Here is a 25,685-nt window from a genome sequence, read left to right on the forward strand (position 1 = left end):
TAAATAATTGCCCATATTACATCAGGAAAAATTAATCTATCTCATGAGCATTAAACAGACAATTCCAAAGGTTCTTGTTACCCAACACATACACCAGTGAACATGCAAGTTGCAAGGCACCAATGCTCTACATTTTTCTTTTCTCAGCTGCAGTGTGATGGCTAATGTCATATTTAATCCCCTTTTATATCTGAGTACCTCAAACACAGTGGCTGAGCACATAGAGCTGGGCCTAAATTGGGCTCCCAGAGCTGCTCAGGGAGAGTCAATGAGTCACAGGAGCTGCTGAACTGGAATCAAAGATGAACCAGGAGGAGAGTGATAGAACAAATGCAGAGCAGGAAGTGCCAGAGAAGGGGACTGGGCATCCAAAGGTTTCTGTTGCTGACTCCTCTGGTGGTGCTGTGCTCTAGACCCAAGTGCTACAGAGCACACACAGACACACCACTGTCTAATTTTTGGAGGTCTGCTTTTGTCCATGAAGATGGAGTCTCACATTCGAGGCGAATGAGTTGGGAACGAGGGGATGACCCTTTGGTCCCACAGCCTTATGCCTACCCTGTACCCATGAGTTACTGTACTCAAAAAACTTACAGCAGGACTACTGTAAGTACTACTTACATCTGAAGTGTAGTTTTCATCTGGTTCAATAAGGTAAGTATGATTTCCATCATAGAACATCCCACTGTCAAGAGCAGGAAATGTAAATACAGATTTAGTAAACGAAGACTAGTGCAACATGGAAGCAACTTCCTAAAGTTATTATACTTTAAAAATTTGAATATTTGGGAAAGGAACAGTTTAAAATGGTTTCAGGAACTGAATGCAATTCTGGATCAATATTTTGTTTCTTCACTTCAGAAAGAAAGATTTTCTTCTGCGGTGAAGCAGACTCTTCTTTCTTCCACAAACCTTCCCTACAACACAGTACAATACATATAAAAACAAAATGGACTAATTTAACCAACTGAAAATCCAGTTCAAAGCCCCCACTCCCATGCAGGAGATATCGATGTGCAACAGATAAATAAGGGACCTGTGTTTAGGAACACATATTTGGAACATATGCATAGCTTTCCCCAAATGAAAATGATATTAAATTGAATTATCCTTAGGTTTTAATGGTTTTTATTAACTCTTTCCTTAGCATTTCATTTAAAGAAAGTATTGATACAAATATCTGTAAGAGCAGAAAAACAAAGCTTATTTCTTATATCAATACATTCTGATCTTCAACCAAACCAGAATATTTTTTAAGTAATTTTGCCTTTACTGCAGTGGCATACACGCATGGTTGGGATTAGACTGTATCAGCATGTCCCTTTCAAAGGGCCACTGTAAAGGTGTTTAAGCTTGGCCCTAAATATGAGCTGTAAGTTCAAACTCGGCACATAGCACACAACAACAACAGCATGAAAGGGAGATTATTTATTTACTTACATTACTGTTAAAAACACCTAAACCAAACAGGAACTACAAGCAACAAAAGCAGATACTTTTCTTTTTTCTAATGCAGCATTATTTTTTTAACAGCAAAACTGACATTCACAGAAGTAACCTGAGTTACTGACTGTATAACATATATCAAGTATTAGCATAACTACAATGTAAAGCTGCTTTATCTTTCAAATTACATGCGCCTATTCTTTTGAAACAAATACTGTCTACACAGTTTAAGGAAGATATTCCAGCATCTGCTGAAACTTCTTTGCTTGGATATAAGATGAGACTGGGGAAGATCCTGCAGGTCGTTATCAGGCAAAACTTCCCTCTAATTGCAACTTTAGTTAAGCAGGGTCTGCAAGTTGAAGTGCTGTCAGTGAAGAGCTTCTCATGAGACTGCTGCTCCCAGCAGCACTGACCTGTGATCAAGTCACTCAAGAGTGACAATAATAATCGTCACAGCTGACCTACAGACCTGACCTGCCCACACAAAGCACTCACAGCTCTTTTCCAACCAGCTACCATAGACCTAGTGTGCTCTGAATAAACCACACGCTCGTGGGTGTGTTAAAGAGAAAGCAAAACATTTCAAAAGACTGTGGTTTGATGATGTGTATTCTTCAGATAACCACGCTCGTAGCCGTGACAGTCCAATTCGCAGCAGCGACGGCAGTTTTTACATTCACCACCAGCCGGCAGCAAGATCCCAGCCGTGCCCGCTGCCCGAGCCCTCGCCTCCCAACCCGGGCTGCCAGCCGTGCCTCACTACAGCTCACTTCTATCCCAGCAACTGCGGGCCTTTGCATTCCCAGTCTTTCTTGCGCTCACTCATAGGGAACCGTGGTTACTGCATACCCCAGAAAACAAACAAAACAAAAATCCGAGCAAAATGGCTTGCTAGAAGTTAAGGTCGGAGAGATACACTTGTCCTTAGCCAAGTCATTAAGAAGACATCCATAATTTCAGGTATTCTGTCAGCCAGTCATGTGATCGATTTAACTAATAAAAGGAAGGACACAAAGCAGACATTACTAAAAGAAGAACTCATAACTTACGATTTAAAAACCCCAGCATTTTTTCACATGTGTGAAAAATTCTGTTGTTACTGGCTGAGATCTAGAGGTACTAATACACAAAAAAAGGAGATTGGCATGACCTTTGGAAATATGAAGCTTGTTAAAGGCATCTGTTCTGTCTTATCTTCTTCCTAAAATTCATGAAAGCAAAGCTCCTGCCCCACAGACCTTACAGAAGACAACTCTCTCCAGCTCATTCCAGCAAGATACTTCAAACTGTGGTTGAAGCTAAGGAGCTCTGATTGCCAGTGTGAGTTTCTAGTAATTACTTATCATTTAAAATCAACTGTGTAGGAGCTAGTTGCAATGATGGAAATGTAGTGTCAGAGAATGTGAGTTTAATACAGCTCAGGAAACATTACTTTCTCAAACTGGATGCTTGAAATACCAGCCTGATTAGAGTAAGCTTGTGTGAAAGAACTCCTCTGATACTTCATTATATCAGGGGGGGAAAATGGAGGGGGGATAAGGAGATGGGGATATACCTCTCAAAAGAGAGCTGCATTATACAATGAAAAAAAATGCATCATCCATCATGTAACTTTAGAAGGGACCAATTTGGATATCAGGCCATTTAAGAATACAGAGCAGCAGAACAGCTAGTTTTAAACATAAACGCACAAAAGGAGGGCAGGGAAAGACATATGCAGGCTCCTCCTCGTTCCTGCTTTTTCTCCTAGGAGTTAGCAGAGGCCAAGACCTAATGGATCATTGCTAATGGAAGCCATGCAGTGGCTCAGGATGCATTAGGAAGCTACTATTTTTAGGCTCACTGTCCATACTTCAAACTGGGCTCAAGTTTCTTGAGCTGCACAGCTGTAAATCAGACAAGTGCAAGGATAAGTCTGCATACATCCTCCCCTTCATAAAAGAATATACAACTATAAAAGAAAGACACTACTCAAATAAAAGTACTTATATGACTGATACCAGAACTACAGAATAGTTGCAGATAGACAACAGGCTGAAGAAGACTTCTATCAGCTAAACACTGCTTCCACAGAAAAAAGGTAAAGCTCAAGAGAGTTCCACACAGGCTCATTTGGTGCCTTGACTCTTCAAGCTGATGTCAGTATTAGAAATGCTGAGATCCTGTAATTCCCAGATGCAACAGGCACTTGGTTGATCTGAAAACCTGACTAGCATCATTCAATAGTGCCAAAAGGAGACAGGTCCACAAGCTGTACAATCCAGCTTCATATAACCTTCAGTTGACACAGGCTTTAATTATAAGTAATATTATGCACTTCAAATAGAAATTATTGCACCCTCTTATACCTTTTCTTCTAGATTTTTCAAGATTTTACTATATGCAAGGTATTACCTCACACACACAGCTTAAGGCCAGAAATTCTGTTGAAAAAAATGGATAGTGAAAGATCAATTCTAAACTGACATTTTCTTTGTAAAGAAACAGAAAAGAAATAAAGTATACATCATTATAGCAACAAGAAGCACAATATCCAAATAATTCATTGGCATTTTTTTATTCTTGTAGAACAGGATGTTTTAAGCTACTTCTACTCTGCTATCTCTATAATAAATTATCCTAAAACAATACCTGGCCACAAGTCCTCAGTTTAGAAAAAGAAGGAAATTCTGAAGATTGTTGATTATTTAATATTAGTGACAAAGAAGTAGGAAAATAAATGGCACTTATTTTACTATATACATGTATTATTTTACTATAAACAACTTGATTTTGCTTAAAAGAGTAATAGACAAAGGTCATTAAAAACAAAACATTACAGCAGACTTACTGTAATCCATGGCATGTTGACAAGGCAACAAATGATACAGGATTTCCTCGAATTTTTCCCTGATAATAGCAATGTTCTCCTCCCTGAAATTGGAAATTGAGACTGTAAATCCATGGGACATTACACTCCATACTGTCAAAAATGGCTTTTCCACAAACACATTGCCAAGCCATTGACATGGCACCAAGAATTGACTATCACTCATAGGGGTGTTCATCCCATCTTCTCTGAGCCTTTGTTCGGTACTTAGACAAACACCATCATCTTGACACTGTACACCAAATGGTGTATTTCACAATTTCAGTGTGAAATCCCTGATATCCTGTGATGGATTTCAGAGACAAATAACTCCAGAAGTGCTCATCTTTCTTCATTGACTAGAAAAAGAGTTGGAAGTAGGGGGCTTAGACTCAACATCTGCTCTACACATGACTACATCAGACAGGATGAGCTCTGCTCTGAGGGCAAGGCAATTTCCTTCTTCTGAGGAGAAAGGTATGCTAACAAAATAATAATAATAATAATGCTTGATTTAAAAAAAAAAAAAAAAAGCAAACAAAAGCAAACCACCACCAAATCAGAAGTAGTCACTAGCACTCCAAAACCAATGGAAACTCTAAAATTAACTAAGTAGCAAAGGAATACAATGAAAATGAATATTTGCCTCCTCTCTTCTGCAAATAAAATGTATACCTTTCAAATAAAATCCAGCAGACTCTACTTAAAATATCCCCCCTGGTTTCATTGATAGGGATGTAAGCCCTACTGCACATGCAACATATTTATTCAATATTGTACAATATCAATATTTGTATGCAAAATTAGACAAATCAAACATCCCTTGAATTCTCACTGACTCTTCTGAAGAATTTACCTACTAGTGTCTTGCCAAATTCAGCTATGCTGTAATGCACTAACATTGGTTAAAGGACTATGAAGGAGATTTTCAGTGCTTTTCTTTTTTAATAGCATTTATTTGCAAATACTTCTTCCAGCAAATGAATGAATAATCTACCTAGCCTAATGTACTCAGCCCTGTGAATATTTATGTCCATTTACCAGAGGGAGGGAAAGGCATTACAATTACAGCTTTTTCAGAAGCCAGCAGTCACTTGCATGATGCATAGCACAGTCATTTTAGACGTCTGACATTAAACGCTTTTGGATTCTATTTTTCAAACAGGAAAAAAAATGAATCAAGATCAGTCTAAAGGTAAGAAAATATGTAGGCTATGTTGGTAGTTTTGTATTTTGATCAGGAAATTCTGTTCTGTTTTTTACAAGATGTGGAAACTATTTTTGAAAGCAGCTACAATGTATGGTACAATGCCTCTGGTTTGAGGTGCACACCTTAAGAGAGGACAGGAGCCTGTTTGTTAGAGCACTGCTGCTCACAGGGAAAGAGATTTAACCGCTGCCTGGTCAAAGGAAGTCCTTCACCACACTGACCTGCAGAGTAACCACCATGCTGGGCACCTCTGCTCAGATGTCTGAATGGAAACTGGTGCCACACAGGTAATGCTTGACTCCTTGTCTCATGTTAGTAAGAAGCTCTGGAGCTGACTCGTACCAGGCCACAAGGTGTGTCTGGCAGCAGGTCTATGACCCATCACTCCTGGACCAGCGTTTCTTGTGACTACCCAGAACTTGGGACACAGATCAAGTATCAGTGAAAAGGAGATAGTTTTAATTTCTGCTTTGCACTCACATGCATTTTAGCCACCAATATCCTAAATTAATTTGATTTCAGAGAGACTACATCCTTCTTTGTTTTTCCTGAAACCTTGCCTTATTTTCTCCACTTTATCCTCCTTTTCTACACATATTTACTTCCTATATCTTAGCTACTTTAAACTCTCTTCCCTTGGGATTTTCTTTCTTTCAGTTGGTAGGGTGTCCCCCATTACAGGATCATGGAACTGCTTAAGGCTTTCAGGCCCTTTTGGAATATACAAATAAGAAGTAAACAGAGAGCAACTCCAGTAAAAAAAAATAACAAAACTAACAAACTATATGGATGATCTAAAACCTTTTGAGCAATAAAATATTCTCTAAAGAGAATTCTTGAAGTAGTATTCCTGTAAAAGATATAAGTGGAATAAAGTGCATGGATATAGGAATAATACTGTAAAGACTATCAGTAGGGAGTTGTACAGACTTCTAGCTGTGGAAGGAATTTGGAGTAATTACACAAATTGGTTTGTTCTCAGAAAATGTAGTTAATATGTACCAGAAATAGAATCTCAGGCTCCATTAGTTTGCAAAACCGTGTCTTTTCAACCAGGCAAAGCATTTTTTCATACTAAGAATCCAGTCTGTGGCTTAAAATTGTGTTTTGATCTTCCAAATGAGAATCACATAAATGTCCCATGACAGTACCTCCAAATTAATGTATTCTGTAATAAATCCATGGGAAAAAAATTATGCATACAGATCTAGAAAAGAAAAAGTATAAGAAAAACAGCTCTAAATTCTTGTCTGGGAAAAGTACAGTTGAGAAACACAAATTCTACTCTATTTAGTCCAATTAATTCAACTCAATGATCTACTAGAGTTCATGGTAATTCTGGTGGAGATAGAAACACAACTCTCATCTCAGTCTCAGGGACCATTTCTTATCACTACAGAACATTCCTTTCTATATGCTAACATCCAGGAGATTTTTTTTTATGCATGTACTTATGTTCGTATCATTATAACATAAGTCACTTCAAACCAGTTAATAAAATTACCTTAAGCTAATAAAATTTATTTTCACCTCTTTAAATGAAGATAGTTTTTTTCCAAGTTCTTAATGCAAGAGATTATCTGAGGTGATTAGAGCATGGTGCTAATAACATCGAGGTTCTGGGTTTGGCCCCCGTATGAGTACATAAAGTTACAAATTCTGAGAATAGACATGTTCAGGAAACCACTGGATGTGGCACTCAGTGCCATGGTTTAGTTGGCATTGTGGTGTTTGGTCAAAGGTTGGACTCAATGAACTTGGAAGTAATTTCCAACCTTAATGAGTCTGTGATTCTATGGTTCTGTACTGAGTCAGGACACATGAAGGGATTATATAGGGCAAGTTTTTTCAAGCACATGTAATTTTGGACAAGAAGTTTACTGTTGTTGCTTCACTATAGAGCAGAGGCTGAAATTGTGCTGGGTTTGACATGTACTAAAGCTGTTTTGTAGCAGGTGTTTCCACAAAATAGACTGTATTAGAGGAGAAATGACAGTATGTGAGAGACCTAAGACCACTAAATATAATTATCATATCTATCTTCTTTTACTCTGCTATTGGAAACACTCCCTGAAGGACTGGGGTAGTCTCTCTTATCTACTAGTATGTTAAGGAGTGAAACAAAAGCTGAAAAAAAATCTTCATTTTTTTTTTCCTAATAATATTCTGGTCCCACATGATAATTAAGAGCTGAAATTAACACCAACTACAGTTCAGTCCAGAACATCAAGGGTCTTTTGTGAAGAGCTATTTGCTTCCTGTAGCTAATACAGCCTCTCTCTGTTCTCTCAAAAGCAATAATTGCCCATCTCAGCAAATCAAACCTCCACACTGGCCTTTGCCAGCTACTGGGCAATGGTTCAGTGTAAGATGAGAGGAAATCAGACCACTCTTCGAACATATGCCAGCCATAAGTCTGAACATCTCACTTACCCACTTCTGCTCTAAAACTGAACCTGGTCACTCAAGAGTCTGGGAGAAAATTAGGCTAAATGTCATCTCCTATGAGACAAGGTCAGCCTGGTGACAATGGCTGTGACACAAACCTGCAACACACACAGGCAGACCTTATGCCATATCAAAAAGGAGGCTAATGCTACAGCAGAGAGAAGCTCAACATTTTTGCCTCCACGAGGCACACAGCCACAGTTCATGCTGTGGTTTGCACCATGCAAGGCAAATTTTCTGTCAATGCCCATAGCACTCTGTTGTCCATTTCCTTGGATCAGTAAGTTATCCTTCGTGCGTGAACCTTCTTGACGTGAGGGACAACCTACTGGTGATGTCCTCAGGCAGTACAGAAAGTACAGATTTCAAACAAGAAGTTCATTGATTTTGAGAGATAAAAATTTAATAACATCCTACAAAAAATTAAAAAATAAAAACCAGAATGACCCCAATTAAAACAAGTTAATCATTATTATAGTTGTCAGTTCCAAAGATAGCCTTCATCTTGGTGCTTAAGTTGGATAATTACAGCAAAATCCTGAATTAGGGCTATTTACACTGGGAACTGCTACAGTTCATCTTTAACAAGATGCAACCCTTTGCCCATGTCAGTACAAGTCTTCTTGCAACCTGTCAGGTACACAGTGTGGCAAAGATACTAAAAAATGGTAAGACACAGACATCAGCAATGCAAGTAAAATCTGTTGCCATTTTTATCCTTTAAGATAGTTTATCCCTGTTTGGTGAGGCATCAGCTGCTGAGCAGACACAAATGAGAAGAAAAACACATTAACCAATAGTCATAATAAAGGGTGAAATAGCTAAAGCAAAAGAACAGCCGACAGTCATTAATGGTGGCAGTTCACTCTTCTCTGTAGTCACAGTGCAGAAAGCATCTGCTGACCATACACTGGCAGGGTTTGTTATTCGCCTCAGAGACACTATGACCTTCCCAGGGGAGGAAAACAACGATGCACATTCATCTGCTTTCTGCATCGGATATCCAAGTAAGCCATTCTCTGCAATTAAGATAGGTGCTGGCCAGTAAAACTCAGGCGACAGTCAGGCACTGACCTTAAAATTAATACCTTCCTTCTCCTACATATTCCTATTTTAACATTCTTTTATCCAAAGGAAAGGAGATTGCTGGTTTAATTCAAATCCTAGTAACATCCCTCTTTCCTTGCAGTAGAAAGCTCCCAAAAGGCCAGCTAAGGCTCAAGCCACCATTCTGTGAATGCTAGATAACAATTAGCTGCCAGACAACCATTTGCTGTTTAAAGAGCTACCCATTGTGGGGCGACTAGTTACAAAAATGCATAACTAAAGCTGCATGATCAAGAGCAAAAGGAAAAGAAAATCCACCCTCACTCACTAGCTTCAATGGCAGAAAACACCTTGTTATGAATGGGTTTCTATTAGTAAATAGAAAAGTCAACATGGTACTTTGACCTGTGTAACTGCAATGAGAGAAAACATCTTTTAATTGTCATGTACTTCAGCAATTGGCAGGGGCCCTGCTGTGGAGCTGTGCTGAGGCCTGAGTTCAGCTCTTACTCAGCTCAATAACAATGCCAGGGACCTGGCACCACCTCTCTGCAGAGAAGTTTGTGGACTGCAGATGCCTGAAAGACAAATGTTCTGAAATTGTGAACGGTGCCCTCCCTTTGTAGGAGGACGGCTATCACGTGCTCATATAACTCAGAGCCGACACGCTGTAGTGACATTAGATTATAACACTGTTTCAGCTTCTGAAATCAGAGATATGGATTCCAAAATTAGGATAAGGCACAGCCGCTTCTAAGCCTTCTCCACAAAATGCCCATGTTTAAAGCCTGTTGGCAGCACTCTTAAAAAACAGAGACACACGTGTGTGTGACAGGATCCTGCACGCCGGCGACTCTCTCCAACTGCCATCAGTGACTCACAGCAGGAGCCTTCAGCAGATGGCATAAGATATCAGCCCAGCTTCCCAGTTCAGAGGCCAAATGAGGGTTGTGTTTACTGCCCAGTAGCTATGAGAGAAGATGCTCCACAAAACACTGCAGGGTGTGGACAGGGAGCTCATGCCAACGCAACACCATCTGCTCTGGAAGCTGCTTTGGCATCTGCTTGGGAAACAGATTCTTAACTTGCCTTGACTTACCTTGGTGATAGAGATTTTTTTTTTTTTTATCAGCTGCCAAGGCAAAGAAGAGGCAGAGGAGAAAAGGTTACCTCTTCTGCCTACTCTGCTGCTGTCTTTAAGACAGCTCTTGTAGCAGTGGCTAGTGTCTCTTAGTCAAGACATTTAAATGACAGTCATTTTGCCCCACTCCTGCATGCCTGTTCCAGGGAAATGGAAGCAAACATTTTAAGGGACAGTATGAAAATTCCTTATAATCTACACATTCTAATCTGCCACATCAGCTCATCAGCCTACCCCGAGTCTGAAGCCAAAGTGTAAGAAGGTGATTTACAAGATTACTATAGACACAACATCTACATGGGCACCAATCAGTCATCAGGACATAAAGTCCTGAGGAAAACAGAACACAATACAACTCTGATATCCTTATTGGCTCATTATTTCTGAATGAGAGAACTTTCTCTTTAAGTGAAAATTCACAGAGCTTAAGGCTGTGTCTAGAAACATGAACCTACTGTTTATAATACAGTGCCAGTTTGGTATCCACAGGGAACAACAGACATGTCTAGGCAAAGCTACTTACAGAAGTCAAGATGAAGTAAAGATGTCAAGCTAAAGCACACTGAAGCCTTGCATGGAAGCACTCCTTCAGAAGTACAGCAGCTTCTGTTTGCTTAGCTTAATTCCCCCTCAAAGGGATTAGGTTAAATCCAAAAAGATACTTTTATTTTTTAATAAGGGCATCTACAAAGTGATTTTATGTTCTTTAATGTTATAGCAGTAATTAATTTAGCCATACTCAGTCCTCGTATGGTCTGAGATTACAGAACACTTGGTTGCTGCCACTCTGGCTGTGTATGCCGTATGTTGTTGCAACTCATGGAAAACAACTCATGAGGTGCCCAAAGTCAGGCAAGATTTTTCTGCAAGTTCAAGCTGTCCTCCTTCTGGAAAGAGAAAACTGCAGCAGAGTACTCAAGAGGTGACTCCTGATGGTCACACAGTCGCTTGACTTGTCACTTCAGCAGAACCATCCATCATCACTGGGGTCCACGTCCGCAGTGAAATGTAATTTTTAAGCTCTGGAAGACTTCCACTTTCTGACATTTCCCCCTGTAGAACTAGTTAAACCCACAGGATTATTCTTTTTATGTCACAAAGAAAAGGGAGACAAGATAATTAAACCTGCAAAATCCTACGTGAATCATGATCTGGGATTCATTCTAGTGTAGTATATTCAAAACCATGACCTGAGAATGACTTCTAATATGGAAAGCTGTTACTTTTAATTCTCTTCTCCTCGATAGCAGGATGTATGTAAAAAGTAAGCTAGTAATAACAGGGAGATAATCAGATATAAAAATGCTACTGTAATTGTACATTAAAAGTGCCAGCCTGCAGGACCATTAGGTCAGGCAAATGCACTGTATAAGAGGGCTGATTATCTTGCCCTGGTATCCCACAGAGGACACTACATTTTCTAAACCCCGAAGGGCTTTCTTCCAGAATTCAAACAATGCTACAACAAGAAAAGTGAGATATTTCTCAATACCTATCAACCTAGTGTGACAGCATGACACTACTGGAAAAAAAAAAATGTCCAGAATAACTGAAAACACACAGAAATTAAAAAAAAAAAAAAGTCAACTCTTCCTCAAGACACATACAGCAACATAACTTCCAGTCAAAACCTAGAGGAAGTAATTTGACCATTATACTCTGGGACCACAGTTTGCTTCCATCCTGCCATTCCGTTCCACTACTACACTAATCTTCCCATTCTTGTGGAATTTTCAGTTTATGGACTTTCATTGTACAGTACAAACACCTATAATTAGTCCCTAAGTGTAAGAAGTTGCCGTTTGTTCTATTTGGTTTTTATTTACTGCATTGGTCAAAAGGTAGTCAGTTCTCCAGCTGATCCTTCTGTGCACTGTAATGCTTCTCAGTTTTGCACTGTTGGCAAATTTCATTAATATACACATACTTTTTTATGAAAGTCATTAATGAAAGCATTTGATGAGAGCACTCTGAAGATCAACCTTGCAGGAACCCCCTGCTAAACTGTGTCAGACTCACAGAATCCCCGTCAGCTCTTCTTCAGTTGGTTTACTGCTATCACTAAGAAGTAGATTATGGCCTAGATTTGTTAATAATTTGCCATGAGGCCAACAGAGCTCTGTTGAGGGCATAAGAGAGAGGAGATCTGACAACTTTACAAGAACCCTTATTCAAAGTCTTCCTTCAAACAAGATAGAGAGCTATTTTTCTAATAATAACAGCTTCTCTAGTCTCTGGACACAGCCAAAAAAGCTCTGCCAATAACAGGCATATATAATTCCTGCATTATTTATGATTTGTTCCTTTTCAGTTTTCATCAGCAAGTTGTGCAAGTTTCAGGTACATGCACGTAGAGCTCCCCACCAGCCCCAGGCTCCAGCCTCCCAGGGCTGAGTCTTCCTGCACTCCCATCCGCTGCCAGCCCAACTGGCACTCTGCTTTTCAGGAGAAAATGTAATCCCTTACAGAAAAGCCAGTTTAGCAAACAGGCTTCCCTGGCAACTGAAACACCTTCCTCTTTGGTTACAAAATTGTGAGTTACCAACACCTGAAGAATAGTAAGAGATTCTTCTCAGACAGTGAGTGCCCTAACTGGAAGATGATGGTTAGAAGCACCTTGCTATAAGACTGGAAACATAGCAGTCAACTATTAAAATGACCTGCTCACTGGTTAAGTGTTTTATCTGGCTGCACCAGAGATTATTGTAGACTTATGATCAGTTTGTACCTGTGAAGATAACAATGAAATGTAGGAATGCTACTTGGGGTAAGGTCTCATCAAACACAGGCACAGGTGTGCACAGACACACACTGCCCTCAGTCAAGGGACTGTACCTTAACAACTGCTTGAGCCGACCAGATTTGAAGGAAAAAGTTAATAGAAAAAGCAATATCTACCATATCAAGGTAACCAGACTCCTCTGGTCTTTCAAGACTTTAGTATTTTTCTCCCTTATATATCATTTCTCCTTAAAAAGGGCATTTACAGAGCCCTTCAAATACACATCATGGCACACACTAGCCAAAGCTTTCAGCACAGCAAGGCAGTGAAGAACAGTAATTTTCCCCTCTTGTGCAGAAGCATTAAAACAGCTGTAAGCTACAATAGCAGTCATCTTGCACATGCTACCAGTCAAACAATGCACACAACGCAATGACTTTTTTTCAAGCTAAGAGCTCTGCTTTGCTGTGCAGCATTAAAACGCATTTGCCACAAACCCCCCATTGGCCAAACTACAACGATGGCCCCTGTGCTGGGGCCCCCCCAGAGCAGGAGGCTATGATGGGGCACCCCAGCTGGGCAGGATGGCTGCGGGTGCTTTGAAGGAAGCCCAGTGGTCTGAGCACTGCGGGGCCCAGCAGTACAGCTCAGCACAGCTCGGGACACACAGCCACACGGCAGTCCTAACCCATGGGACAAGCCTGGCCAAAGCTCCTCTGTTAATGGTACAACAGAGAAAAACTGTGCCTAGCATTTGATATGTCTCCATTCATGTTGTTCGATGCCATCATATGAACATGCTGCGAGGCTGAAGCAAAAAGCAGCGGTTTATGCTGTAAGCACTCTCACTGTAATTTTGTGCCCATAACACACATGCTGTGTTCACACTACCACACTAAAGAATTACAGACTTTAAAAACTGCTTGTGAAATATAGTTCCTTCTAGTTATATTTAAACATGCCTTTAAAATTTTCTGGTATTTATCTACCACATCTCTACCTGTGCAAGTTCTCTGACTGAATTATTTTCATGGCTTAATTTTTTTTCAGAAAGCAATTTCCTAAGAACCTGTAGAAGTGTTCAGTGTTTGGGGGGAATACAAGCAGAAACATTTATTTCTACACACTCTGAAGAGGAAAACTGAAACATTTTATTGAGAAAATACCACTGAATAGGTATTAGTTGTTCCTCCTGAGGGTGAAAAATCCAGCAATGTGAATTACTCAGCACTATGGCTGTTTTTTCCCTTTCATCTCACTGACAGCATCAGTGACAGAGTGACAACCAAAAAAGAGGGAGACAGAGAGATAAAAGGACACAGAAATATATTGAAACAACCTTAGGTATACGCAGGTTGAGTATTGATGTGGTATGAGCATAGGATGATCTGGAATGACACAATCAGGAAAAAGCAATGCCAAGAAGGGTTTTTCTCTTTCTTATTAATTGATTATTCTCTTTGCTACCAGAGGGAATTTAGGCCAACATAGCTGCCTTCCTAGTAAAGACATGACGTACAGTAAAGGAGGGTGTGGGGGGGAGACACTGAAATAATTCAAACATCTACCTCCTTTTGTTTTTCTTAGGTGTTGCACACTGCTGCTGGTTTAATAAGAATGTCTTAGGTGCTGCCTAACTGTGCCAAATTAACAAGAAGCCTCTCCTCTGTTGCAGCTAAATACTGGCACCCTGCAAAAACATGTGTAATATGTTCCACCTTCACAATGGTCTAATGTGTTAATAATTATGCAGAAATCAAATGTAATGTAACTTCTTCTTAGGATAAAAAGGTATGTTAAACTGAAGACTCTTGTCACAGTAAAAATCCCTTTTCTACTAAAAAGTGGTATTTTTTTATGGTGGTATAAACATTTCTCCCTTCCCCTGCCCCCCCTCTCCTCTTTGAAGCATCCTCAATAATGGCAGAAGATCCATATGTATTTTATAGCACAGGAAGTTTTACTGGGAGGGAAGGAGAGGGGGAGGAGTGGCAAAAGTAGTTATCAACTCCACATCACACATGAGCCAAGGCAGGATCCGCTTTGCAGACACATTCCCAAACTGCTGCGTGCACGCACAGCTGCCTTCACACAGTGCTCAAAGCTCCTGTCTTCTCCCATACTGCTGATGGCACAACAGCAGCGCCAATGATTTGTGTGTCTGTGCAGTCTGCCTGCACTGAGAAATGCAAGGGGGAATATGCACCTATTTTAAAACACCCCTCTCCAGTAAGAAGGCCAGGAACAGAGGAGGCCATTTCGCTGTATAAACAGTCTTGCTCAAAGCTTGCAGCTGGCAGTGGATGGCAGATGGACATTTTCTCTCTGTCACCATTTCTCTCACCAAAGCAGCAAGAGAGATGTTGCCAGGCCGCCTCTGTCTCTGCCTACAGCCCAAGATAAGTTGCACAGAGGTGGGTGAAGAGCAGCATGTTGAAGCAACTGATAGAAACTCGTCTCCTTTTTGAAATACCTCTTCAGCTTCTGCTTAGAAATATGCTGCATAGCAGAGTGCATATTTTGTGATTTATTCATAAGTTGCATCCTATTACCAGCTATTTTTAAATAAGTCACAAAGCAATCTGCACAATCCCTAAAATCTAGTATAATAATTATGTTACCAGTTATGGTAAACAATTCCCACAGTAATCAAAGGTAATAAATCACCATCATGGAAATTTCTTGTAGTTGCAGTAAGATTTTCAAAACACTTGATGTAAAATCAAAGCTCAGTTTCTCAAATGCAAACAGATGCTGCCAGTCTTTTCAGAAATTGTTCAACTGACAAACAAAGCTCTCGAATGAACATACAGGTGCTCTGAAAAATACTGACTGGCCAGAGGGCACCAGATTTATTTTTAAACAGCTATTGAGTACGGAAATCAGCCTCACTCAAGTGTCTGGTATTAAAGTATACTCGGTAGCCTGCACTTTTCCAAAAATCTTTTCGTATCTGAACTTCTGTGAAAATGTTCCCATGACTGTGGCCACCAGGCTCTTCTGACATTTTGTCACAGCAGCTGCTTCCCTCCCAGCCAATCCCAGACACTCAGATACAACAAAACAAGCAAAAACCTTACATCCCCTTTCCTAGCATACTTCCATATGACTGCTGCCTGCAGAACTCCTGGAGCAGTGGAATAGCAGGGGCAGAGGAGCCCACCTGTATGGCCCAGACACACCTGCAGCCCTGCCCATGGATATGCAAGGTACAGGACAGCACAGGGAGGGTAGCTCACCACTCCAGCAGCAAGCCCTCTGCTTTGTAGTACAGTCTTGGCAGCCCCTTTCACACCCAATTCAGTATCAAGCTCAATGCAGCAATGACAGTTCTCTACTTAAAGCAGATTTGAGAATGCTGAGCAAGGCAGTGATAGCCATCCCTGAAGGTATACCCTGACCCTGGCTCAGCATCTAAATGAAGGGGAAATAATCTCTGTGACCCTTGAGACTGCGAGCTGTTTTGCCCAGAACATTTTCTGACCCTTCCTCTGAAAGGCCTGATCCTCCCATCACTTTCCCATTCAATTAAACGGTACTTAGATATGAAGAGCTGCTGATTTCAAACATATCCTTGTTTGATTAAGGCTTGCTCATCAGGAACAATTCAGACAGGGCTTGGATGGATTAACTTAGCTAACTTGCATATATATCTTAATGCAGACAAATGGGTTGTTTTGTTCTTATTAATATCAGCTATTATCTTTATTTCTGCTTTGACTCATATTCTGAACCTCATTCAAGCAAGACTTCTTGACTGCAGAGCAGAGTTGACTGAGAAATTAGTCTTTACAATTTAATGGAACACGTATGTGTTTGCCTCAGTCTGATAATGTATGCAGACTATTATCTTGATAATAGTGGAAGTGCACACTTCCTATTTGCAATTGACAGAAGGGAATAAACCAAAGGAAACTTCCATCTTCAGCTATCCAGTGGATAAAGGACTGCTTTGCCCATTTCCATTTCTGCTTTCACACTGCAGAGATTAATGCATTTGTTTTGAATTATTTGGATGATCTCTCAGATTTAGTGAAACAATTTGGGGATTTCTTTTAATAAAATGTAAAGTTTGAACAAAATTTTACCTAGTATTTACCTGATAGTAAATTTAGAGTTTCCATTTTGTACCACATATAATACATTTCCGAACACTTTATGTAATCTACAGCAATTGATACAAAAATTATAGCTGACATCTACAAAATAAGTCCTAACAAATAGAGGGTCCTCAAGAAAAATCTCCCATGTCACATGCAAACAACAAAACACTTTTGCAAAGTCTATGGGACATTTCACACAAGACAACAAAAACAAATAGCATCTTGTAGTCACCATGCCAACAAACACACAGAGAAAGAAACACGCAACTGGTGACTAGATATTTGGAAATACTATACAATAAATATTGCTATTCTCAAAATTACAAAGAAGCTCGTAGCAAACCAACAAACTTGGGGCTTAGCCCAATGAGAAAATGCTATCTACCAAAACAAAAATATTTTCTTCAATAAGTATCAAAAGTGTACTTACTAAAAAAAGAACTACTATTAATATATTTTTCATGGATACCATTTTGATATAAACATTAATGTACTAAATTTGACAATGGAGTATATTTGCCTTGTTTAAAGCTGAAAGTTAGAAAACATGAAACATGCTTGCCTCAGAATAGTAAAACAAATCATTTGAAAAATCAGTTATCTCTCCTTTCACAAAAATGTGAGTTTCCATGAACATCAAAAGCCAAGCAAATTAAAAAAGAAAAGCATAAAAAGGAAATTCTTACTTTAACTTCCACTGTCTTTCCACCTTTCTCGATATGCCTCTCAAGATATTCAGAAGACAACAGGTCACTGGAAGAAGAAGAAAAAAAGAACCATAAGCCTCACAAGTATGTTCTTGTACTCCCTCTCAGCAAGCACTGACTCAACATTTACATTTGAAAAGGGCAAAACCTGCAGGATACTTTTCCTAAAATGTTCATAAAAATCACTGAAACAACCATCTCCAATGGAGTTACACAGCACATGGGATACACTGATTTTTAGCAGCAGAGGGTGGGACAAGGATAGCTGAGGGGATTTTTTTCATGGAAGGTCCAAAACTAACCACTGACATTGATTGTAATTCAAGAGACTTTTCTATTTACTGCTAAAAGCAAACAGCATGGAAGTTAGGTGATCTTCAAAGAAAGCAAAACAGCAGAAGGATGGGAAACCAGTTGGAACCTGAGGGGAAATGGCAGCTGTGTTGGCAGGCTTCAAAGGACACAATGGCACAACGAAGGCATGACCTGGTAAGACCAACATGGTGAGCTCAGCTCCAGGCTGCACAGGCAGGCAAAGCCGTGGGGCCCAGGAGCTGCAGCCCAGGCAGGCTCACAGCACAGGTGTACACACTCCCTGGGAGCCCTGCAGCTTTAGCAATGCCAGAGGAAAAGGCTCTGGGCAATAGCAATCCCAGCCTCCAAGTACACAAGGACTTGGAACAAACAACAAGGAGAAAAAACAATCAAACCTGAGGCAAACATATATGAATTAAATGCAAGCTGTATTTAGTAAGCCACTCAAATGCTAAATCAGTCAAATTATCTTCCTCATAGTTATTTTTTAATCAGGCAAACCACAGAATCACAGAATTGGTGAGATTGGAAGAGACCACATTGTCTACATCATAAATTTCACTAAGCATGTTCAAAGACTACAAAATTTTACTGAGATTAAATCAGTGTAAGGTCTTGCTATTGTTCCACCTCAGTGACAATTAAGCTGGAAAAGACAATGAATTGGTAAAGAAAACCTGACAAGAGGCAGGTTGGCCACCAGGGCATGAGGCAGTGAGCACACACAGCACACACCCGCTCAGCAGAAGAGGAAAAACTTTAGTATTTCTCCTTCAAGCAGCAAAACACCTGAGCTTAGATGTGAACTGACCTGATGAGGGAGGGCAGGAGCAGCAGAGCAGCACCCAGGGCAGTGGCTGCTCAGCTTTCCAGAGCCAAACAGGCAACAAGACCATGGATGTTTTTCCTCACAGAGACATTGGTGACTGCCCCTGAGTGAGCCCCAAGCAGGACAAAGTTGGAAGTATGGGTTCTCCAATATTATCCCTAAAAACTGCCAGCTTGGTATTTTCATTAATTACCCAGGCACAAAACCTAGGATCATTCCAATGAAATATGCTGATAACAGTAAATTGGAAAGCATAAAGAATAAAAAAGATTGAAAAAACTCCCATAGAAAAGACCTGGATGATGTTCAGGACTGGATATTAGAAATAGGATCAAATTCAATTGTACAAACAGCAAATTTATGCACTTAAGGGCTGGAGGGAATTTCTATTACATTTTTTGGAGGGCCTGGTTTATAAGGGAGACATGACCACACTAGTTTCTGGCAAAATGATTTGGCAGATCAATAGAACGTCTTTCTGGAAAACAACTGTCATCCCAGAACACATCAAAGAAGATGTACTTCCAGTCAAACTGAGATATGATTAATATCACTGCCCAAAGGAGACCTCTTTTCAAATACTGCAGACAGGTACTGGACAGCATTGCTTACAAAGTTCCATTACCTGGAAACACAAAGAGGCTCCTGAAGTCTAGCATAAAATTGAGTTGTGAGGGAATGTAAATGCACCACAGTCTACACACCAAGATACAAAAGCAACTAATTAGGCTATAGAAGATACTGGCAGAACCTCAAAGGTATAAGGACAGTCAATGAGCCAATGGAAATAATTTAAAAAAACAAACAAACAAAAAAAAACTTTGTAGCTAAGTGTAAGGGACAGAGGCAACAAAATGAGGGATGCTGACACATTTCTGAATGGAAGCATCCATGGGACAATTGTCTATGGAGGTGGAGTTTCCTCTGACTCAGTGAGTTTACAGCTGGTTGCTGCTGAAAGCAGGAAGTTTCAATGTCCCCTCAGGAGCAAACACTGAACCTACCTCGTGTCAGCACAAACACTCATCAAAACACTCTCAGTGTCAGAGCTAACACTCATCAAAATACTCTTGGTGTCAGCACTGGCACTCATCAAGGTACATTTGGGAGGGTTCAACAAAAAAATGGTTTTGCTGCATTAGGTAACTGAAATCCCTTGAGAAGAGGTGCAATAAACTCCGGAGCTGATGCAAAGGAGGGAATGAACAACTCTCAGTAAGGGTGGAAGAAAGAGTGAGTGACTCCCTTGGCCACTGCAGAACCGGCATGAACCCCTTTAATTCTGGTCAGGCCCAATATCTATATTGATGCTTTGCACAGCTGCCTGCAGATAACCCGTTATTGAGGAGTACCTAAAGAAGATGCTGTTGAGTTTCTGATTGCAATACTCTGATTCTTCTTAGAAGTGAGTATTAAATATTTAGGGTAGTCATGCCCTGGTGGAAGTTCAAAGACTTCTATAAGGTCTTGTATGCATTTTCCAGATTTAGTAATTTAGACAGATGTTCTCTTCAGATATACTCAGTTTAGCTTGCTGAAGTTAGTTATTTCGTTTCCTGGCATTCACTACACTCTTTCAGCAAAAGTTTATGTTTCCAAAGCTTTTATAAAGGTTCCTTTACAGCTTAGGGCTCTACTTTTACTCTTCGTTATTTCAGGGGAACTCATTTAAAAAAGTTTTGTGCTCTTTATCGGAGGGACACAAAGGTTTTTGTGCCAAGAAAGATGGAAGATACTATAAAATGTAAGATAGTAAAGTAAATATATAGTACAAAGATTGAGATCAAACAGAATGGCTTAACTTGGGCAGACTTTACAGTTGTATTTGGAGGGATGACAAGGAGAAGCACAGGTTCTTTTCATGTGGGTCTAACAAAATCACTGCTTTTTAAAAGACACTGCTGTTAATGTTTTAATGTTCTGGAAGATCATATGTTATGTTCTCAAAAATCTGGAAATTGTGTCTGGCATGAGGAAACAAAAACATTGATCATTCTCTGCCTTGTACAACACAAGAATTAGAAGGTAACATAAGAGGTCAGCCAGCTCAAAACTAATTAGAAAGAACCTTTTCTGGCACAGCTGCTGATTACAATGTTCAACATATTGCAGGGAAGCATGAATGCTAGAGGTTTGCTTCAAGCTGGGAATGGAGAAGTTCGTGGACATAACTGGGAGCTGCCAAACACACAGACACCATATCTGACACAAAGTGTTGGAGTCCTGGAAAAGGGCTCAGGAGAAGCTTCATACATGCTCAGCTCTTCCACTTTTCCCCTCACCATCAGCCCTAGGCTACTGAGACTGGGCAGCTGGCCAAGCACCCCTCTGACCCGGCCTGGGCTGCTCTGCCTGGACCTTGGAAGGGTCCTGTTTCTCTTCAGGACTGCACAGTGTTCCATGGCATCCAGCTCCAGGGCTGCTGATGGCCAGTCAGCTGCTCTTCTCCCACCCACCATCCCAGTGATAGCCCTACCCAGGCTGTTCAATTTGTATTTACTTTCAAAGTAGGCCAAAAGAACAATTCCCAAACAGGTCCATCCATTTCGTCTTCCTGTTCAGTTCTTACTTTTTGGACGAAAGGGCTGGAAACAGCTGGGGAGCTGCTGGCATTCCTACCCCTCTCAAGGTCTGTCAAAAGTGCCTTGATTCCCAAAATGAGCCTGTCTGGAAGGGGAACACCACGAGGTCACCTGCCTGCACAGCTCCCGGGGACTGAGTCCACAGCATCCAAACAGACCACCAATCTGAAATGTAGAGACATTTTTAAACCCTATCCTAAGTAACATGGCAGGATATATCTGAGAATATTTTATCAGTAGAAAAACCCATAAATGAAGCCATGTTATGCTTTATTATTATGATTCACTGCACTTAAAATATCATAAAAAACATAACACTGTTGCAGATCCAATAACACAACCAATGCTATTAAAAACTAAGCTATAAATTAGCCATTATACACAATCTTAAAAACTCAGGCCAAAAGGTATCACCTCCTAGGTGGAGTCATGTTTGGTCTGCAGTAACAGTACAGGCACAGAACTGCATAATTTTAATAGAAGGCTTTCCTTTTCAAACAAACAAAAATCTAGATTAAAATACTTGTGAAACATGATTAAAATTATTTAAGCAAAATAAGACAATAATTATCAAAATAATATGCATTACAACATAAATAAATAACTACTTTCCTATGGTAGAAATGAAACAGAAATAATTTAGCTTGCCTGCCCAATCTATCCTGGAAACCATCTTTGTCAGTTTAAGTGTTAGTTTTAGTATAAATTATAAATAAAACTGGCGTGTTAAAAAAAAAAAAAAAAAAAAAAAACAAAAAAACAGATTGTGAAAAAAAAATCTAAACACAAGGGATGGAGAAAATTACAGAGAAAAAACACCAACACTATAATTGACAATACTGCAGAATGAGGTTTTTCAGAAATATTTGCTGAGGCATCGGTACTAAATTTTTGAAAAGCCATGGCAAAAACCTGCATATGTTAAGACCCAAAAATAAAACATTTCACAGGAAAAAAAAAAGCACATGTGATCAGTTACTTTTAAAAGGAAAAACACTCCTATGCTAATAATGGCAATTCTGTTGTCAGAGGTCTGTTATTTCAGTGTACACAAATTAGGCAGTGTCATTTTGTTTAGAGCAACAGCATTTTTTAGGCATTATCTAAGGTCCATATGAGCCTATCCCATACAGACTCAATAGCATAAGGGCCAGAACAAAAGAAAAAGAGCAAGCTCCTCTTTGCTCTTCCAACCTTCTCAGTCGCAACTGTACACAAGAGGCAGAAGCTGGGGGAATTTTATTACAGAATAGGCCCCCAACTAAAGAAATTATCCTTATCCAAGTATATGCAAGATATACATACAGTTACATTCTACCTTGAATCAACTGTAGCACTTATACATGAGGTTTACCAAAACAAAACTGGGATTGGAACCCAGGAAAACAGGTCAGCTTTGGATACAGATCAATTCCCCAGCAAAAAGAGGCTGCTCCAGGAAGAAAAAGAGGTTAAAAAAATGTGGTGGCAAGAGAAAAGAGGACAGAACAGGTCAAGTGTTTAAAGAAACAGAAAGAAAAACCAAGAGATTCCAAAGCACTTCAAATCAAAAGAAGAAAAAAAGAGGTGAATAAAGATTTTTTTTTTTAAAAGGAAGAGGTTTGCATTTGAATATGAAATGGAGAAAAATCTTGGAATTACCCCAGCAAATTTAATAGAAACTTTCAAACAGAGAAGGAAAATGGCCATCACCAGCTTCTGAATGAATATTAACTCTCCAGATTTAAGAGACTGAAAAACCTAAGAGCTATAGAAGAAAAAGAGCAGAAATTATAGGGTTCTCTTTAGAGGCCATAGGAAGAAATAAAAAGTTAAGAAAGGTAGAAATAAAAGGAGTTCATAAACATAGTACTGTAATGTATCTTTCTCATTTATAACACAGCATCAGTGTTATAAATAAAAGAAATTACTGGCTTGTAATCTCCTTGAACACTGTAGAAATTCTTTATCGTTTATTCACCTTCATTTGTCTCCACAACTCTCCATAATGTACACCTAAAATTTCAGATTAAATATAGTGCCAGACAAGAACATCAAACGAGAGATCTGAGGGAAGATGCATTACTGAAAAGGAAGACAAGGTTTTAGTTGAAATCAGCAGAAAGGTCTGGATGGGTCGAATGCCAGCAGGAAATTATCAACAGACATATGAAGACCTTTAAGAGAAAAGAACAGGTTCAGGGAAATGATGGAGACACTGATAAGAGATAGATGCCATATCCACTGTACAGTTAATGCTGGCCCATGGGGAAGAGCAGTGAGAAGAAAGTTTCCTGCAACATCATGCTTGAGGGGGCTGCAGTAAGAGGAATGGACACTGTCAGGGTACCAGACACATGAAGATGAGGAAGGTTCCCACAAAATGAAATATTTTCCCTTAGTGGTGTACATCCTCTAACAAGTATTAACAGAAATAATAGCTATGGAAGGAGTGGCTATCAGAGGACATTTTTAGTACAGCCCATCTTGCACACCAAGAAATATAAGCCAGGTTGATTGTCGTAAAACAAAGAGCAAGAAAGTGGAAAACTGGATGAAAGGGAACAGAATGGATGTTTTTATCTGCCAGTCAGTAAGAGTACTAAGGACAATCTGTATTATCTTGCATTACACTCCAGTCCTGGAAGATTTTCAGTATCAGCCATAAGCTAACTAAAACATACAGCAAGATAAACTCAAAAAAGCCACTTAGCTGGCAGATTTCTGTATCTCACTACATGGAACACTTTAATTCTCCTTTATCCTCATGCCTACCCAGAAACCTCCTCTCTGCTCATACATGATCTTTCTTTTCACTTCAGGGGGGATTAGCTATCTCCATACTCCATGAACCAATCTGCTTTAATAGCCACAGCTCTGAAACTTTCATCTTCTCCTTCCCATCAAAAGAATTGCTGAATTTCTTTTCATGTGGATGGTTAATTTAATTAATGACCGTATCTGTTAAGTTAGCCAAATGGACTAATCAATCAGAATTAGATAGCTTCTCTTACATACAGCAGCAATTTTCAGAGCATCTACTCAGAGGAAAGAAAAAACAACTGAGAAAAACAGAACCAGTTCTTGTCTACGCAAATTGAAGTTTCACCCCTCTTCAAAATATTCTTACTGTACTTTTCTATCCTTGGTGCAGCTAATATGAAAGGGACAATAGAGTAAGAAATTTCTTTAATTTTCCACTCCTACTAACTATTTAAGGCTTTCTTCAAAAGAAATTAGGGACTTAAGAATTGGTTGAAGTTCTCAAAGGATTGTACAAAATGCTGAGTAGTACCCACTCTAAGTCCTTTCCAGGAGCATAATTTCACATTTCACAAAATTACACAGCTTGAATCTCTGATGATGTTTCTCCCAAATACTAACATTTGCTCACATTTTTTCCTCTCCAGGACTTCTCACTTAGATCCCTAATGCCATCTGACTTAAAAATACACTTAGTCCTTTATCTCTTAATAGCTACTTTGCCTGCAGGACAGGATAGTAACTGCCCTGCACCCTAGTGCAGACAGCAAACTGCAGAGCAACTCTGCAGCCCTGAGCAGGGCCTCCATCTCTGGCTTTAGTGAAGAATTCTCACAGTTCTGGCTTACAAACAGCATGTGTTTCATTTCTGAACTGGCTTCAATTCTTGATGGGAAAAGGTTTAAGCAGGTTGAAGACATTCTTCCTTAGTTTCACCAAATTTCTATTACACACATGGCTCTTATTACTACCATAAAAAAGCAGAGAGGACACTACAATAGCCGCAAGGAAAACCTGTGAAGCAGCAGTGGTAGTTGGAAGGCTCAGGCCGGAATGACCACGTCCTGCTGGACATGCCTTGTGCACATGAACTGCACCTGAACTACACCCAGTGCCATTCTGTGTGCCACTCTCCATCTGCAGTTACCACACCATAGACTTTTTGGCCTCTCCTTTACAATCTCTGCAATTCAGTTTGACTCCTCTGACTAAATGACCATATGGGCAATTTTATGAGAATGTAATGGTGAACAGATACTGCTTGCATTTTCCAGGGCAAAAAACTTAGAAGTCTGTATTTAATTTCTGCAGCTAGGAAGAGACATACTTAGAAATTAACCATTTACTCATATCACTACAAGTTTCTTACCACTGTGTTTTAAGGAAATCTGAATAATACTCCCTACCCCAACAAACTAGTAACAAAACATAGTTCTGAAATCAAAATTTCAGGTTCTATTTTTTATAGCAAATTAAATATTAACAATATTTTATGATATTTCTCACATCAATATTAATATTTCCTAATACAAATATTGAAAT

At 39.7% G+C, this 25,685-nt stretch overlaps 1 protein-coding gene across 10 annotated transcripts in view; it reads right to left on the minus strand.

Moving 5' to 3' along the window:
* The window catches only part of ADAM22 (ADAM metallopeptidase domain 22), a 131,519-nt gene that overhangs the window by 55,459 nt on the left and 50,375 nt on the right, over positions 1-25,685 (minus strand). For all 10 annotated transcript variants that reach the window (XM_066198032.1, XM_066198022.1, XM_066198014.1 and 7 more), the window contains exons 4-6: positions 17,655-17,721; positions 4,280-4,362; positions 622-685 (exon numbers count right to left, since the gene is read on the minus strand). In XM_066198032.1, the coding sequence (XP_066054129.1) occupies positions 622-685; positions 4,280-4,362; positions 17,655-17,721 (214 nt within the window). The remainder of the gene's footprint in view (positions 1-621; positions 686-4,279; positions 4,363-17,654; positions 17,722-25,685) is intronic.

This window comes from Chamaea fasciata, unplaced genomic scaffold, assembly GCF_029207755.1.
Source record: "Chamaea fasciata isolate MVZ Bird 193981 ecotype frontalis unplaced genomic scaffold, bChaFas1.0.hap1 SCAF_1, whole genome shotgun sequence".
Taxonomy (NCBI): Eukaryota; Metazoa; Chordata; class Aves; order Passeriformes; family Sylviidae; genus Chamaea; species Chamaea fasciata.